The following is an 18,186-nucleotide window of genomic DNA, read 5'->3' on the forward strand; positions in this document are numbered from 1 at the left end:
AAATGTTCACCTCAGCAGCATTGTGTGAACATTTGGAAATGGTATAACTAAAAGAAACCAACTAGAAGATATTTTGAGGTGAAAAATAATAGGAATTAAACGTACAACTCCGATCAACTACGGAACTTAATCCTTTAAACCAAATGTGATTTAATGGCTGTCGTCGATTTAAGCCTAAATTGGCTATAAAGCACGAGACACACCTAAGCTGAACATGTTAAGTTCCTGTTGTTGACATTCCATCCGTTTTCAGGGACCTGTTCAACGCAGCCTTTCTGTCCTGCTGGTCGGAGCTGAGTGAGGACCAGCAGGATGAGTTGATCCGCAGCATTGAACTGGCCCTCACCTCCCAGGACATCGCCGAGGTCACCCAGACCCTGCTGAACCTGGCTGAGTTCATGGAGCACAGTGACAAGGTGGGTTCATGCTTGGATCAGCAGCACCTTATTAGCAAAATTAGATTGATGTGGTCGGCTGAAATAAAGGTCTGCTCCCCTGCAATTGGAAAACCCTGTGTTGGAGCTGTGCCACAGTGTTCAGTCTTTCTCTCCCTGTCTTTTCAGGGGCCCCTACCTCTGAGAGACGACAATGGCATTGTCCTGCTGGGAGAGAGGGCTGCCAAATGCCGTGCATATGCAAAGGCCCTTCATTATAAAGAGCTGGAGTTCCAGAAGGGGGCCTCCCCTCTCATCCTGGAGTCTCTCATCAGGTAGGAACTTTGTTTAGAGAACGCACTGATCTTCAACAGGGGCGTATAGATGGGTCCACAAACCTCCTGGGCTTCCAATATTTGGTTGTGGTCCGCATAAATGGTTGATACATTCTACAGGTAGTTCCTGAGGCAGAGTGGCTGCAGTATGGCTACAGGGCTTCATAATGCCTCTCGGTTATGGAAATCCTTATTGTGTACAGACTTTTCAACTTGGTGAAGACTTACCTAAAAAGTGCTTGATTGGAAGACCAGGTGCTTTAAGCTGCCATTTTCCTTGGCTGCACCAGTTTTGGTGGAATGCATGTGGCGGCACATGGCTGGAAAGGAGAGAAGCCAGATGTCCAGTAGTTCAAAGTGTTTTGCCTGTGTGAAAAATTGTAAACAGAGAGTACATTACTCTGAAATAAGAATACCACAATTTTTTGTTGAAATGTCCATCTGGTACATTCAAATCATTTTTACGCCTCTATATTAAAAACTTTTACACAGATGACATTTCATATTTTTATAGAAATCCTTATACCTGGGGAAAGGGTTGAGGTTCACTTCAGGATGGGTTGCTGTTTTGGAAAGGTGACTGCTTTGATGGATGCAATAAGATGTTTTGATGAGTGTCACTGGAACAGACGACGGTATCTAGTAACTCACTATGTGCTACTTTTTTTTTCGCTTTGTGTTCTAATCATTCTAGCATTGGCACTTTTAACCAGGGCGATAATGTTTGACCACACACTTGGAGAAGTATGTATTTCTCATTATAACACAAACACTTCAAAGGACGGGCTGTAGTTGAAGCAGGGAATGTCAGTATAATTCATCCCTTCTGGTGGTCAGGGCGGAGTCATGATCACACGGCCAAACGGGTCAACATTAGGGGTACAGCCAGTGACCAACTACGCTGTAAGGATAACATGGCAGATGCCTTCAGTGTTCAGTTAAAAGCTAGAAAGTGTTTTTTTCCCTGACAATATGGTTGGCATGTCCGCCATCCGGTATCACTTCGGTATTTCCTGTCATCTTTTCCGTTCCTTCCTCTTACCCTTGTATTTTATGCTGGAATTTTATAAAGAAATCAGTTTTTTAGCCGTTTAATTGGATGTTTGCCTCCTTTCATCCATTGAGGGGTCTGGAATATCGTTCTTTCAGGAGCCTGTTTTCAATTTCACCCTGCCTTGATGATGATGGATAATGAAAGCCAGCAGCTCAGCGTTTTCAGTCTCCCCATCTGGTTCTCACCTCTCCAGGATCTCTCATAAAAGAACCTAGCATTTTGCGAATGAGACTCCTGTGCACTGTGTAGTCTATTCCAACCCTCTAGTGGATGTAGAGATGTCTGGAGCCTTTGAATGATACTCAGGACAATTAGAAAAGGTTTTTGCTTATTTCTTTCCTTAACTTCATAGATGCATTGGACTTTGCAGTGGACCGTTTTCTTTACCTGACCCCCGTAAAAAGTTGAAGCTTTGTGTAAGATGTCAAGGGACTCTGCTGCTGGTGGTCCCTGCAATAAACCCTTGATTGTGGCGTTTGTAAACCAAGAACTCCTCTCTGTCCTTGCACCCCAGTGGTGGAATCAGCTTCCCGTTGAAACTAGGACCTCAGAGTCCCTGCCCACTTTCAGATAACTTCAGCACCCCCTCCCCCGCCCTTACCTATTTCAACTCGTGTGTACGGTTTGCGTGCAGTTTTTATTACAGGCCTTTTTAATCTTCTGCCATTGGCTTTATTAGTTTGTTAATTTTGCTCATATTAATTGAGTAGGTTGTACATGGTACTACTGATTTGTGTACTTGTATACTGTACCTGTAATTCATTGTCTGCTCAATGACTGAAATGTGAATGTAAAAAGTAATTCAAACAGGTATGCTAATTGGACCACGTATGGCATTTTGTAATTTCAAATCTGTGGAAGGTATTTACTGACACAGAAGCTGACATGCACCCTCTTCTGGCGTACTAGGTAGTGAAAAGCAACACAGCTGCCTAGATGCTTGGGTAGTATGACTAAAACAAGAGGGACTTTGACTCAGCTTGATCTGGGCATAGTCAATTAGATCACTGTTGTTGGTTGGCCTATGGACTTTTCGAATATACAAATACCTTCCTTTATTGCTTGAAGTCATTACAATTTGAATGGAAGCTTGAGCAACAATGATTCATTTTGTAGATTGAAATGGAAATATTGATATGTCCAGCATTTTTTATATCCAGACCAGATTTCTCTCACACAACAATCCTTTCCCCTGTCACTCAACCAGGGACTTTACTCCTCACTGTTAGATTCACTGTAAGTTTGCGTCATGTCTTGTAATGAGAAATATAGTTAACTGATTTTTCTAAACAAGAACAATGCTTCTTGACATTTTCCTTCTCAATGTCATTTTTTTTCTATTCTAACAGTTCTATAAGAACAAAGAATCACCCTTGCAATTTATTTTTGAAAATCACGTCTGGTTTTTCCACACATTGTACAGCCCTAATGAAAATCTTTCACTCACCGTCATACATTTTTGTCCTTTGCAGTGAGTACTCACAAGACGTGCCCTTTAAATTTAGTGTGGTGTTGTAACATCTCTATGTTGAAATAAAAAGTGATCTAGTTTGAATTTCATAAGGGGCATCCCAAGGACTGCTGGAGCTATCTGATGAAAGCCTCTAAAATAAACGTTTCCGTTATTTACAGTGTAGCCAGTAGCCCAAACGCTAAGGCCGTGGCTGCAACGGAGGGTCATTGCATCTGGCCCATCTGTTTATAATACATTTGCGGTCATAATGTTGCGTGGGCACTGTGGAAGTGGAATTTCAAATAAAGTCTGGTATGCTGAGATGTAAGGGGCTGTCCTGATATATGGATACCCATCCAGTGCTGATCCTATCTATTCAGTACTTTCTCTGAAATGGTGTGCCCTTCTTTATCTTTTTTACTTACATTTTGGAACATTTTAGGAATTCATTGCTTATTTTTTCATTTAGTTAAATACGTAGTTCTACTTTTAATATGCTACTAGAGAAGGGACCAAAGTCAACATTCACAATATCTTGATATGAATAGCTGGGGCTTTGGCAGTACCCTTTTGAGAAAGTTGGGCTGCCTGTTAAATAAACTATAAGAATCTCCCAGCAGAGCTTCCAGTGGGTGGCTTGAAGAAATGAAGCATGTCCTCTGTTAATATATTGCCATTCCACATACACCACCGAAAGGTCACACTAGGCCACCGGGTTGATTGACTAATGAGGGTCCTGTGGGGACCTTCCAGTTCTCCTTGGGATCCCAAGGTCCACTCCACAGCTGTCAGTAGACACCCATTTGGACCAGTAAATCCCCAAGCTACACGTACAATAGCATGGCACTGTCATGTTTCATTTATCCTAAATTATCCTCAGTATTTGTCACCATCCCTAAGCGCCAAGTATATACTTTTTTTTTAAATGTTGCTATTCCAACACAGCCTTTGATGTAAATGGCAGGAATGTAAGCGCCCACTCTTTATTTGGCATCTTCTCGGTCCTGGCCTTGGCTCTTTCTTTGAAGTGGCTGCCTTACCTCTTGTAAAGGCATACCATTTTAAGTGTTTAATCATTTATTTATTAAATACCTGTATGAGCCAATGTGCTGTCCATTGACTGGATAGATAGCTGTGAGAAAGTTGTGTTCTGTTGCTGGAGTTTGAGCTGACGTTTTGACCTTTGGCATGAATGTCACTGTGACCTGAGAGTTAATGGCTGGTGGTGGCTGAAGACACTTATGTTTGGTCAGAGACATGGTGTTCCACTGTCAGCCTTTCACTTACTTAAACGTACTGGCTTATTACTTGGGATTTGTGTTAATATGATACTGTACCATTTTGAAGTATGGGAAATGGCTTGAAAAAGAATCCTAACATCAGAAGCAAACTTTTTTTTTAAAATACATGTTTATTTCCTTTCCCACAAAACATGTTTTTAGAAAGAAAACAATTTTCACAATAAAATATTTCAGGTACTTCTGGTGAAAGTGTAGTGGGTGGTCTTTCCCATTCTAGTAGGTCACAAAGGCCCATTGCAAAACACTCAATGGATCTTCATTTTCTTTTTTTGCATTGTCATACCAGCCCAATACAATAAACCTAACCATGGGCTAGCAGACAGCTTGGGTTATGAACGATAAATAAACTCTATTTCTTTGAGTGAAATGAAAGAGGGAAGCAACATTCAGTTTACTTTACTGAACAGTGGTAAAGAGGATTTTGTTAAGCTTTTAAGAAAATAAAATATTTCAACGATAAATACAACATGAACAACAATTTACAATGTTAAAAACTTTACACATTCAACCCATAGAAATATATCCAGTTCTTTTCCCAACTTGGGGGGGAAAGATACTTTGGGTGCTCAGGTTTTTTTTCCCTCAATCTCTCTGCAAGCATGCACATCATTCGGGGTTTGAAGTCGGACGCATTTATGATTTAAAATTTTGTGGCCTGATCTTCATCTCCACTCTTTTGAGGGAGTAATTGGGCCCATGCCAGCCGTACCAAGTGATGCCATCTGTGTTCTTGCCGTGGTTGCCGTAACGATAGAACACACCATTCAAGTTGGAGTCAGTGCAACAGTTGTACCAGTAACCACCTGTAGGGTGAAAGAGAAAATAATTTTCATCTGATCAAATACAAATTCTGTGACTGTAGCTTGGTGGAGTCTTTTGTCCCTATTTGTACCTTTGCGTAGTGAAGCACAGTCGTCCACACATTTGTCGTTGTCTTTGCCCTTGGTGCTGAAGTTGGTGTTGTTATGGTAGCGCAGAGAGTCCCCAGCATTTCCACTGTAGTTGGCGATTAAGAGTTTGAAGCTATTTAACTCATTTTTCACTGTGAAGTAGCTGTACTCTGCATAGCGTGTCTCGCCTTCCCAGTCCTTCATTGGAAAACAGAAAGCACAAATACGATCTTGTGAATTTGATATTTGCTTGACAGCTTGTGGTTCAACAGTGGAACTGAGAATATTGACCTTTGCAATTGCAGTGCTATAACTTCTGGTGTAGTAAAAGGTTGTTTTTGCGTCTGATTTGGGTAGTCTATCTTTTGTATTCTAGCTCCCAATAAACCCCCCTCCCCCCAAACTCAGGATTGGTGTCAGAGCCCTGGACAGCTTTCTCAGTGTATCTATTTACTGCTCTCAGTATCTGGTGTGGGTCTGTTTGCTAGCATGTTTTGGGGTGTCCTTTTGTACCTCCATCTCTATCCTCAGGGTGCTGGGCTGCCTTGTCATACGAAAGAGGTTGTCATTGCCCAGCCAGAAATCTCCACGAATGGTGCCAAAGCCGTTCTTGTACTGTTTCCAGTCACGGTTGAAGGAGGTCAGGCCCACTTTGCGTCTCTGGATGAGTGTCCATCCACCACCATTGCTTTCCATGTCACAGAAAACCTGAAACAAACAACACAGTTTAAAATACCTACCAACATAATACCAAGCAAAATCATGACAATCTACTAAGGAGGAGCTGTCTGTGAATGTTGAACATGTTTGCAGTTACAAGGTTATCACTTACATCGAGTTCGGGTGTCCCAAGGAATTCGTCTGCAGGCAGTTTGTACTCCCCAGAGATCTTGTAGTTCTTGTTGTATAGGGAAGCGCAATCATAGATGGCATCTAGAAAATACATGTCATTAGAGACAGCCAAACCAGATTTTTAATAATGAAAATGCTCTTTTCAAAATTATTTTGAATAGAATGATATTAGCATGGTTCAGATTTTTCCGTTGTTCAGCAAATTCCCAATAAACTTTCATCCCTGCTTTTACAGGCTTTGCAAGACTAACAAAATGTATGTACAGCCAAATTAAAAGTGTTGTTCATGTGATGGTATGGTGATGACATTAGTGGTGCTCTTAGATCCCTGAGGAGAAATGGATCCAGGTTTTTAAAAATGAAACCAATCTTGACTTCTCTTCCTTCACACGGTCTCTGACAGTTTCTGAGTCTCTTCTGCGGTTTACCAATTTACCATGCCAGCATATGGTGGGCTATTAGAGTTTTTGACAGAATAAATTTAGATTAAGTTTAATTTAAGTTTAGAATAACTGACTTTTATGAAGGTGTTCTTCATTGACAGACATAATGCGAACTGGAGATTTAAGATAAAACTGTGGCTATTTGCTAGCATGAGTCATCCAGACAAGTTTGTGGACTAATCTCCATTATCACCAATTGATGGTAGCAGTCTAGTGCCAAGGAATCAGAGTACCGACATCAAACTAGTTTTCATGTCAACAAAAAGATTTCTAGTGTCCTACAAAAAAGTAATCTGCATTCCTTCACAAACAGAAAATCCTACACATCAATGTTTTCGTAAAATTTGTCTCTGATTTGAAAGGAAAAAACTATTCATTTGATGACTTTTAAGACAGAGCGCATGGTTTATCTGACTGAATGATTATCTAGTCCTGTGCATAATGAATAACAGCCTGTGGTTTGATTTTCACACCTGTAGACTAATCTTTGCAGCAGATGCTGAACATGAGGGCAAAGGAAAGCGAAGGTAGAGAGAGAGAACTAAACTAAAACTGTCCGACGGCCATGTTTAGCTGGCCAGATTTCCATGCAAAATCTTTATTTTTACCAGAAATACTTTTTTCTATTAATGCTGCTAGATACTTGATTTGTGCATTTTTTTGGATGCCTTCGAGTTTTTGTTTCTCATTAAATGACGTTGAATGATGTCCGCAATGAAATGAAAATCCATCCACGTATATATTTTTATATGTGCTACTTGGTTAAAGGGTTTAGTTCCCTTTCCCTGGCATCTGGGACACATGAAGAAGGTAGGTTCTTACCTGATGAGGATTGGGTGACGGACTGGGAGGCTTGCAGCTGCATGATCTCCACTCGGTTGTTGATCTCTGAATACTTGCTTTCGGCCTCGGTGACACGGGCCTCTTGCTGCCGGTTCTGCTTGTCCAGCTCCATCATTTGCCTCACCACGTTCATCATGTCTGTCTCCTGTTTGCGGTTCAACTCCTCGAGTAGGCTGGTCAGGTTGGCCACTTGCACCTTCAGGGAGCGGACCTCATCGCAGCACTGTGCCTTCGGAGGCTTGGGTGGTGCCATCCTCTTCCTTGGGTTCTGTGCCCAGACCTCTGAGAGCACCAGCAGCAGGAGGGTGACACTCAGAGCCGCCGTCCGCAGAGACATCTTAAACGCTTTCTAGGTTTAAAAAAACAAGACACTTGCACCTATGTGATGTTTTGCCCCGGTGAAATGGAAGTGGTCCTGGTCACGTCTGATTCTTCGGCTGTGCTGGAGATCCACTAGAGGCTGGGTGAGGGAGATTGGTCGGATTGAGTTTAGAATCTATGTGCTCTTTGCTCTTCAGTAAGGTACTGCTGTGGCTGGTGCATCTTAAATATCTTTACATGTGTGCCCTCCCCTTTTTTGGTTGTGCTCACAGTCAATGACCCCCCCCCTCCTCCTAACTGTCTGGGCGGAGGACCTTTCTCCCCCTGTTTCATCTCTCTACCTCTGCACCTCTCTATCTCTCTCTTGCTCATGCTTTTCAATTCAGTTGAATGGCTTGGGAATCATTTGTTTACTTTTTCTTTCTCCTGCAAAGAATGGAGGAAAGATTGGAGCAAAAAGCAAAAAAACAAAGAATCCTTTCTGGAGAACCCAGTTTACTGATGTATATGCAAGCATGTGCTATTACCCATTAAACTATCACCTTCCATGGCTTTGTGTGAGACAGCCTCTTTCTCAGTGATTCAACTCTATACAGAGGCACATCTTGCTAATGATTTGTCATTCGATACATCAATTATTGTGTTTTAGTTGTTGGCAGTGTTACAATGTGTAAAAAAAAATTGGTGTCCCTTCACACCTGAAGATAGTTCTCCTTGTTAATGACAGTTGGTACACCCTCCGGAGAGTTTTTCATCATTAACCACTGCCTCTACATGCCACAGGAACTGTTTAAGGTGCTAAGTACTCCTAATGGAGGGTTAAGCGCTTATTTGTTGACAGTGTTTTTCTCTCACTTTCTAGCATGAAGGTTTCAGTGATCTGCACCAAAGTGAGGCTAAATAGGATGTTACAAAAATGTAGTACAATGAAGAACAAATACAGTGGAATTTTCCTGCCAGGGTTGTGACCAAAAGTGCAATATATATATATATATATTTTTTATTGCTACTACATTCATATTCTCTCCATAGTAAGCCACCATTTTTTAAGTAATAATGGGGTATTGTTAAGGGCAATGTTAAATAATGAGGTAGTGTACCTTTCTTGGCCTTTTGTTTAAACTATTGTGGTATGCACATTTTACTGATACGATCTACCTCTGCTATTTATTTTCCTGGGACACCATACTGGAAAGTAGAAGAAAATATTTGCAGCATATTACATTCAGGTTGTATGAAATTACTTACATCATTTGTCACGTGGGGGGGTTACATACTGTTAATCCCCATTTATAAGCCACACCATGTATAAACCTCACCAATAATTTTATAGCTTTGTGTGTATAAAAACCTGAATGTTAACCGCACCCATATATAAACTGCATTTGCCCGGAGAATTTACCTTTTGCAAAACCTAACGCTGACGTTATAGTTATTTGAGCTAACGTGACCATTAACATGACTTACTACTATGCTAGCTAGATAGCTAGCTACCGCTAATATTAGCTTGTTACGTCGGGGCATTTGTGGGCTTAACTTGATGACTTGGTGATTTTCTGCTGAAGTTCATTGGATGATATTGACGGATACATTTGTTCAATAATATAAACGTTCAATAATATAAATGCTATATAAACAGAACTTACCTAGCAGTGCAAAAGCATGACTGGTCCACAAGGCTGTCCGAGTCGTATTTGAGTTTATGGGGTTTCTCATTCTTTGATTGAGATCTGTATATTTGTTTCAATTATTACCTTTTCCCCTCCGTGCTTGGCTGTTCACTGTAGTTGCTGCTTGCAAAGAAGCGCAACTTGACGGACGTAGCAACAATAACTAAGATAGACAGGGCTTTTTCAAAAGGTCAATTATAACTCGCACATTCATAGTACATTGTTATTAAACATCTGTCATAGAGTACTACTAAAATGAAAACCCCGTAACGCCAATTGTATCATATTTACTACATGAGTTTCAGAGACCTCTACCTCTACGCTGGTGGAAACGGTTTTAAAAATGTAAACTCCTGTATTAGCCACACCCATGTATTAACCGCTGTGGTTGAAAATGTTTACAAAATGTGTGTATAAGCCATGGCCCTCAACTGCCACCATCGCTTCCACAGCCATGCTTTTCCACCAGCCTTGCCCTTTTATGATGTTCCTTCCTGCGACACGTTTGGCAGGCATCCTTCTCAAAATGTCCCCTCCTTGGTCAGACGAGCATTGAAGGAACATGTAGAATGTCTGTTCACCATCATCTTTTGCGTCATGGAGAAAGATGGTGTGCTTCAATGAGCAATATCAACTGTCCGAAAATCCCAAACATTAATGAGTGAAAAGTTCCATTTGGAATTGCGTCAGTGTGTCACTCATGACGGATACATATTTAGATGTCCGTCCTCCTTTCTGTGTCAGAGGCCTGAGCTTCAGTTAAATCACACTGAATGGTCTTAAAGTTGTCGCTGTTCTGCTATTCTTCCATTGCACGTTTTTCTGCTTTGTTCTTGACATATGTTTTATGGACCATCTGTATTTGTCTAATCCTTACCAAGCATTTTGTCATGTGTTTGTCTTTTCTATAGGTAAACGCATCCATATATCCATGTGTTTAGCTCTTAACATGAAATAGTATTTCACTTTCTTACACTTGGTTACATTGTTTTTACAGCTTCCTGTAGCTCTGAAACAAAGTCATAGGTGTGAATCAGTCTTTAGACAATATGTAGAAAATATGCTTTCCTGGACATTGTCATTGTCTAAAAACAGTGCTTTGTGAGTCATCTCACGCTCAAGCAATGTTTCCCTATGGAACTACTTCTGATTGACCTGGATTCTGTCAAACAGCACTAATGTTGGACCTTCCAGCTGGATGTTTATTCAGTTTTCACCATGCTGCCCCCCCCCCCCCGTGGTTTTACTATTTTCTGTAAATATCCTCCATATCCTCTGTGAAAAATGCAGCACCCATTGAATTAGAGGTGTTAAAACCTATAAATGTCTGCTAACGCCCCATTTTTCTATAGCCTCCATGGATAGCGCTTACATTTTTTCATGCCAGTCGAAAAAAACCTGTTGCTCCTAATGTGACTGTCCTCTGCTTGTGAGTCAGTATGAAAGCACCACGCAGCGGTATATTCTTCTCTCAGTAATTCATTTTCCATGCACCAAACAAACCACATTTTGCGTTTGTTTTCACAGAATGCTTTTTCAGGTTACCAGATATGGTATATAACAGTCCTCCCGGTATACCTCCCAGACAACCTTTCTTGAGTGCCAACCGTTCAGTCTCAGTACTCATGGGTTCAGTTAAGGAAAGGGGCATAACGGGGGCTCTTGTCTCTGAACAGATATGATATAATAATTATTTTACAGATATAGAAAATGAAATCACTTCTTACTTAGAATGTCAAGTACTTCTGGACTGATTGAATGTTACGACAATGCTGAAAACTGCCTGTACAACCTTATAGACCTTATAGACAGCCCTGCATTGAACTGCTTACGTACTCATCAAGTTAAACATTACATTTCTGATGACTGTACATATTCCGGGCTTACGTTTCTAAAAAAATTAACATTTCCATACATTTTGTGGTAATGTGTTTTTTCGTTTGGTCAGGTACTAGGCAAATGCAAGACAGATTTGTAACTACATTGATGAACGATTGGAAAAGATTTCTAGAAACTGGGATCACACCGGTCTCAAAGGGGTGGCTATTTATTTTTTCCCATTGAAAACAGGGAGCATTTGTTCAGTGTTTAGAAAAATATCAGTTTAACCAAAAGGTTAGTATTGGAGCCTGAGGAGAAGAGAACATTTAGTTTTTTTATGTACTGGAAGGTCATTGATTTACTATATAAATGTATTGATCCACTTGAAATGTTCTTGTATCAGTGGGCTGCTGTTGTTCTTTTTGTGCTTTACATTAATATTGAAATCAAATTCAAGGTGTAAAATGTGAGGATGCTGTTCAGTTTACAGCATCTAAATCTAATAATATGCTGCTGGACCCACAACAATCCAGGCATGCCTTGCAGCGCAATAAATGTTTCCATATTCGACTATAATGAGTGCCTCCGTATGTGCTTGGCCATTCACCAAAAGTCTGAGTGGAGGAGCTCAAGCCCCTGCATGCCACCATCAGGTCTGGTGGCTCCGGCTGCCATGGCTACCAGGTGCTGTGGATTAGAGCCTGGTGGACAGGAGCCAAGTGCTCCCTTCCAGGTCGATATAATTAGAGGCCAACTTTAACAATTTTGACGGGGTTCTGACTCTAGACATCAATTCACAAAGCATTATTTAAACATTTCATATGTATTGTTAATGGGGAGATCACATGCTGCCAGACAATGTTAGTGTCATGGAAATGCACAGAAATGGAAAAGTGAAATGCAAAGAAGTTGATCCTACGCTTTAAATACAAGGTTCTGCTCACCAGCCTACTAAAATAATAGCTACAGCAGAAAAGAGGATACCGAAAGAAAACATGAACAATTATTTTAGATACTTGCTTGAGCCCGCAGTGTTCTTATCTGAACGAGGCAGACGTCTACGGCTTTTCTTCAAAGGGATGGTGCGTGACAATATGCCAGGAAAAGAGGTCATCCCAAATGTTGGGACTTCTGCTAGGTCCCTATTAAATCTGTTTTTGTGTGGATTCTCACTTGTTTTTGTTTGTTTCAATTGGATTCAACATATAGGTGGTTGTGAGAAACAGGCCATCGTAGCATCTTTACTTAAAGGAGGCATGACTTTTACTTACTCACTAAGGTAACTACACTGTGTTGTTACTTAGTAACTTGAAAAATACTGTGTGTGAAGAATGTGCATTCTAGATATCGTCAAAACTACCCACAATGCACTACTGCTAATAGTGTAAAGAAAATCTACCCTCTGAGTACGTGTGCAAGGCTAACAAGTTTGAGCTGTCTCAAGCCATGCTCAGAGCTATATATTTAAAGTTAAGACATTGAGATTTCAAAATTATGATGGATTTATAAAGTTCTGAATTCCATGGCAGCATTTGAACAACTCTCTTAGGATATTGCTCTGGCCATTGACATGACCAACTCCTGGTGAAGTGAGACTCTGGTCTCGGACTCAAGTGAAAGGGAAAAATCATACATGCCGGCACTAATTGTATAGTACCTTGTCTGTTCTGCAAGGTTGTCCTTTTAGTTTTGTAATTGATTTGTTCCGGTCTCTGTGAAGTAGGTTACCAGAGTTTTGTAACTTTTTCAGGCTTGCTGTACGCCAGCTGGCTATGCTTCTGAAGCCATCTACCTGGCTCTTGCTTTGGTAGCTTACTCAATCTCCACTCCTTCGCTATCATATTGGCCCAGCCAATGTATACGTTTCCGCTGTCTTTGTGTTTGATCTTCTGGGATGTTGTTTCAGTTATGTTTTGTGGGTTCTTGCCTGTGCTAGCTGGCCTTAAATAGTTTTGCCCTTAACCCTTAGCATATTATGTCGACAGTGCTGGTTGAATCGGCTATGCTGCTAAAATACCTGATGATATTTGGCTGGCTAGAATTCTGCTTATGAGAACTGCAGGTAGAATTTCTCTGAAACTTTGATTTGCTTTATGTAGTTCAATTTCATTTTATATGTGTAAATAGCTGGTAATGATGTTATGTTTACCTTTCAATAGATGCTCTTTTATATTCTCAGAGTAACAGAAAATGTCCTTCCAAGCCAGCCTGACTGCTTCTATGTAAATCTTTTCTATGTAATAGAAGTCCTGAATTAAATGACAAGAAAACAGATTGTCGTCTCTAGCACCATAAACACTGCTCAAAAACGTTAAGGGAACACTTATCACACAAAATTACGTAACCGCAGTCAATGGAAACCAAAATCACCAACCGGTTGAGTGCTGGATTCAAACTCACACCGAAAATCAAAGTAAACAATTGAAATCACAGGCTGTTCCAACTTGCATAAATTTCATCACGGGAACTCACAATATGACTCAGTAGTATGTATGGCCCCCACATGCCTGTATGCACTCCTGACAACATCTGGGCATGCTCCTGATGAGATGGTGGATGGTGTCCTGGGGGATCTCCTTTCAGACCTGGATCAGGGCATCAGTGAGCTCCTGGACAGTCTGTGGCACTACTTGGCGGCATAAGATGCACCAATACATAACATCCCAGAAGTTCTCAATTGGATTCAGGTCTGGGCAACGTGAGGATCAGTCATTGGCATCAATGCCTTCGTCATCTAGGACCTGCCTACACACTCTGGCCACAAGAGGCCGGGCATTGTCCTCCACAAGGAGGAACCCAGGGCCCACTGCACTAGCGTTCTGATGATGGGTCATCCCGGTACCTAACAGCAGTCAAGGTACCATTGGCTAGCACGTGAAGGTCTGTTCTCTGGCGAATGCCAATCGAGCTGCATGGTGCTGGACTGTGAGCACAGGTACCACTAGAGGACGTCGGGCCCTCATGCCACCCTCATGGAGTTTGTTTCTGATAGTTTGGTCAGAAACATGCACACCAGTAGCCTGCTGGAGGTCATTTTGTAGGGCTCTGGCACTGCTCCTCCTGCTCCTCCTCGCACAAAGTAGCAGATACCGGTCCTGCTGCTGGGTTGATGCCCTTCTATGGCCCTGTCCAGCACTCCTTGTGTAACGGCCCGTCTCCTGGTATCTCCTCCATGCTCTTGAGACTGTACTGGGAGACACATCAAATCTACTTGTGACAACACGTTTGGATGTGCCATCCTGGAGGAGCTGGACTACCTGTGCAACCTGAAAGGGCTGCAGGTACCGCCTCATGCTACCAGTAGTGACAAGGACACTAGCAAAACACCAAACTAGAGAAGAATCAGTTAGGAAAGATAAGGAGAGAGCAATTGTCTGTGGCTACCACCTGCAAAACCATTCCCTTTTTGGTGGTTGTCTTGCTGTTGACTCTCCAGTGCGCTTTCTAACTGGACAGATTGATGTCCCTCAAGTTTAATTGACTTGGGGTTATACTATGATGATTACTTGTTTCGTAAACAGTGTACTACCCTGAAGTGTACTCCATTTGAATATGCATTGTGCTTTATTGTGAGTAGGTCTGGACTGTATCTTGATTTACCCAGAATTTCAAGAATTTTCCCAAAACCATTATTAACCATTATTTTTTCCAAATGTAGTGATTGATATTTAAATTGATGCATTAATCAACATTTTCATATTTAACCACATTGAATATGAGCATACAACGTTGTCCATTGGCCTGCTTGACCCCAATACATCAGTATCTAAAAAAGAATCCTATTAAGCCAAACTGTGCTGTAGTGCTTTAGTAAATGAACCAAAATTGGTTTTTTCTTGTTAGACCTAATACATTTTGATGTACACCTTGGCAAACAAAGTTGATCATAGGATATTTCTGCCAGAATGATATCAGTCATATAATGAGCAGTGAGACAGGGTTGTTGTTAGGGTTGAATGCCATTCCTTTCATCCCCTGACTTTAGTTGTCATCTGTGTTGGGGGTATTGCTTTGGATAAGTATAGTAACTAGTTATTTCATGCATTGCTTTTTAAATCTGGGTAATGTAATTGTAGTTTAAGTTTTATACTTTCAGATTTATATCTATGCTCTGCCTGTGTTTCCATTATTAAAACGTAACTTGTTTCCACAATTAGTCCTTGAGCAGACAGAGAAATGCTGTTTAGAGAAACGTCATAACAGCTGGTGTACATAAAATGTATTTGAGGTGCACCTCTGATCTCTTCCATTGATCCCTCTGTTATAGGAATGCCTATAGAGGGCTTTAACTACTAGTGGCAAAAGTGCAGATGCACCAATGTTATGTTAACAGCAATGAGAGATTTATGTTAGGTCATTCCTTAAGTTACGATTAGACCTCCGGATTTATATTGTATTGGATGCCCATCTTCAGATACCATCTGGATAGCTATGCTTTCTCTATGGTACACAATTTCAAGAAACCTGCACACTTCATTAGTTGTTCAATTCTTGTGCTGATAGCTGAATATTTGTAGCCTTTGAAGTTCCAACCTTATTATTTTTATGTACGTTTTTGTGGGATTTTCTTTTCTTTCATTGGCTTACAGATTGTCCAAACTATTGCTCAGATATTTTGAATCAGCAAACATAGCTATACTTATTGATTTTAGCTAATTCTTCTAGGAGAAAAACATTTTGATTTGTATGCTAATACATTTCTTTCATTCGTTGAGGTTAAAATGTACAGTTTATATGGAAATCAGAGGTTATTGGCTGGCTACACTCAATAACATGTCTGTCCGTAATATCAGTATCAGAGTACAATATTATTAGAATTCTTCATTCAAAGCTGAGCCATGTTCCTGTGAAATATCCAGCTGAAAAATCAACCATTTGTGTCAAATTATGTAAATTGACCTGGCCTGAAGCAATCCTGTTGGCACATGATTTCATAGATGGAACAGTTGAACTGTTCCTGGCTCTCAATGCGACATCCTTGACTATCATGTAGCAAAAAAATACACACACCAAAATAAATGACTGATGGTTAGAGAACTGTCGTTCCTTGCATCCGTCTTACTAAACTTTTGAGTCCTGCTAATTGATTTGAATTTACAATATGTACATGTTTTTTTTTTTTGTCTCTGTTTGGTTCTGAAGATGTGTCCAAACCAACATTTGGCCAGTGGTTTAATGTATTCCATGAAACAGCAAGATCTGCCACCTGAGACATTTTAATAGGTGAAACGTATGCACGCACAGCGCTTTGGCTAGACCACTGACCTCACTAACAGTGTTGCCATGTTAATAACATTGTGCTGTTTGTGATACTAGGATTTATTCATTCCACTGTGAGATGTTTGTGGTGATACTAGGATTTATTCATTCCACTGTGAAATGTTTGTGGTGATACTAGGTTTTATTCATTCCACTGTGAGATGTTTGTGGTGATACTAGGATTTATTCATCCCACTGTGAGATGTTTGTGGTTATACTAGGATTTATTCATCCCACTGTGAGATGTTTGTGGTGATAATAGGATTAATTCATCCCACTGTGAGATGTTTGTGGTGATACTAGGATTTATCCATCCCACTGTGAGATGTTTGTGGTGATACTAGGATTAATTCATCCTACTGTGAGATGTTTGTGGTGATACTACAATTAATTAATTCCACTGTGAGAAAATGTGACAAAATGTATTTTCTTTCTGATTCTGTTGGAGCTAAAAGGACTTACAGAACCAGAATTCCCACATCACTGCTTATTCCACTCTAATATACTGAGTGAGATATCATCTTTTGATCTCAGTAGCTACAGGGGGGTCGTTGTTGAAAAGTGTCCCATGTTACCTCTGTGACGTGTAACAATTTATGTTTTCACCCATTTACCCCAAAAGTGTTTATCTCCTGCACAAATCTGGCAGTCTCATTTATCTAAATCAAACTATCATGGTGTAAAAACGCTCTTTGTTTTGTCTCAGTGGGTGAAGTGGTTCAAAGTCAAATCGAAATGTTCTTGTCTTTGCTACAATTTATTTTTGGGAATTCCTTCTTGCAATGAGCAATTTCTCTGAAAATCTTTGATGTACATTATGATACGAAACTGAATTTAAGTAGGTTTTGTGCTCATTGGTTTTGGTGCTGGTCGGTGTTGTTGATGGGGATGTTGAAGGGCCAGTAGGAGGCACTGCAAAGCAGGTTAAACAGGTGTCCACTTCTTGTTGGTCTCTTGGCTACCTATTCATCCCCACTCTTCTCTTCCTTCCCTGTAAATGAGATTTTGTTCTCAGTCAACTTTCCTGGTTAAATAAATAGGTTTCACCAATTAGTTGTACACAAACTCAATGATGTTTTACTGGCTTTGATACTAAACCGCCATTGTTACACATCATATACAACAAGTTGTCTGACCAGACACTGGCCTTGGAGTGACCTTTCTGCCAATTTGTACCTCATGACCTTGCTGTAAATCCTTGTTCATCCCTGAAGCATCTGATGTTTTCAACCGCGCTTTTTGCACTGTAACTTGGCAACCATATTGGCAACTAGGCAAGTGATTTTTGGAAGTGGTGTGACCTGTCAAGAAGACAAGCCACACCCATTTTCCATCTGTAATCTACTGGGAAATAGAAGTTCGCTATGGGGGAAAACAGCCCCTAAAGCACTCAGTGGTTGGACTGGTCTGAAACCGTCATTGATTGCAATCTGGCCACCTCATAAATAAACAGGTTCTCGGTCCTCGGGCACCAAGGCCAAAGACGTCAGACAGCCCTTGTCACTTTTCCACTTTCCATAGTGTTGGAGCGAGTGAAGGCCTAACGGAGTCAAGGTGTCAACCACCAAAT

General features: G+C 40.8%; 2 protein-coding genes across 4 annotated transcripts in view; one reads left to right on the top strand and one right to left on the bottom strand.

Annotated features, from left to right (window-relative positions):
• Nucleotides 1–18,186, top strand: part of mtor (mechanistic target of rapamycin kinase) — an 84,559-nt gene that overhangs the window by 25,240 nt on the left and 41,133 nt on the right. For all 3 annotated transcript variants that reach the window (XM_010875805.4, XM_010875804.4, XM_010875806.4), the window contains exons 27-28: nucleotides 254–416; nucleotides 564–709. In XM_010875805.4, coding sequence (XP_010874107.1) covers nucleotides 254–416; nucleotides 564–709 — 309 coding nt within the window. The remainder of the gene's footprint in view (nucleotides 1–253; nucleotides 417–563; nucleotides 710–18,186) is intronic.
• On the bottom strand, nucleotides 4,636–8,048 carry angptl7 (angiopoietin-like 7). The gene is made up of 5 exons (XM_010875803.3): nucleotides 7,525–8,048; nucleotides 6,240–6,340; nucleotides 5,921–6,115; nucleotides 5,410–5,605; nucleotides 4,636–5,320 (listed from the first exon to the last, which is right to left on the bottom strand). Exons 1-5 carry the CDS (start codon nucleotides 7,880–7,882, stop codon nucleotides 5,151–5,153), a joined length of 1,020 nt encoding a protein of 339 aa, XP_010874105.1. The 5' UTR covers nucleotides 7,883–8,048; the 3' UTR covers nucleotides 4,636–5,150.

This window comes from Esox lucius, chromosome 12 (assembly GCF_011004845.1).
Source record: "Esox lucius isolate fEsoLuc1 chromosome 12, fEsoLuc1.pri, whole genome shotgun sequence".
NCBI lineage: Eukaryota > Metazoa > Chordata > Actinopteri > Esociformes > Esocidae > Esox > Esox lucius.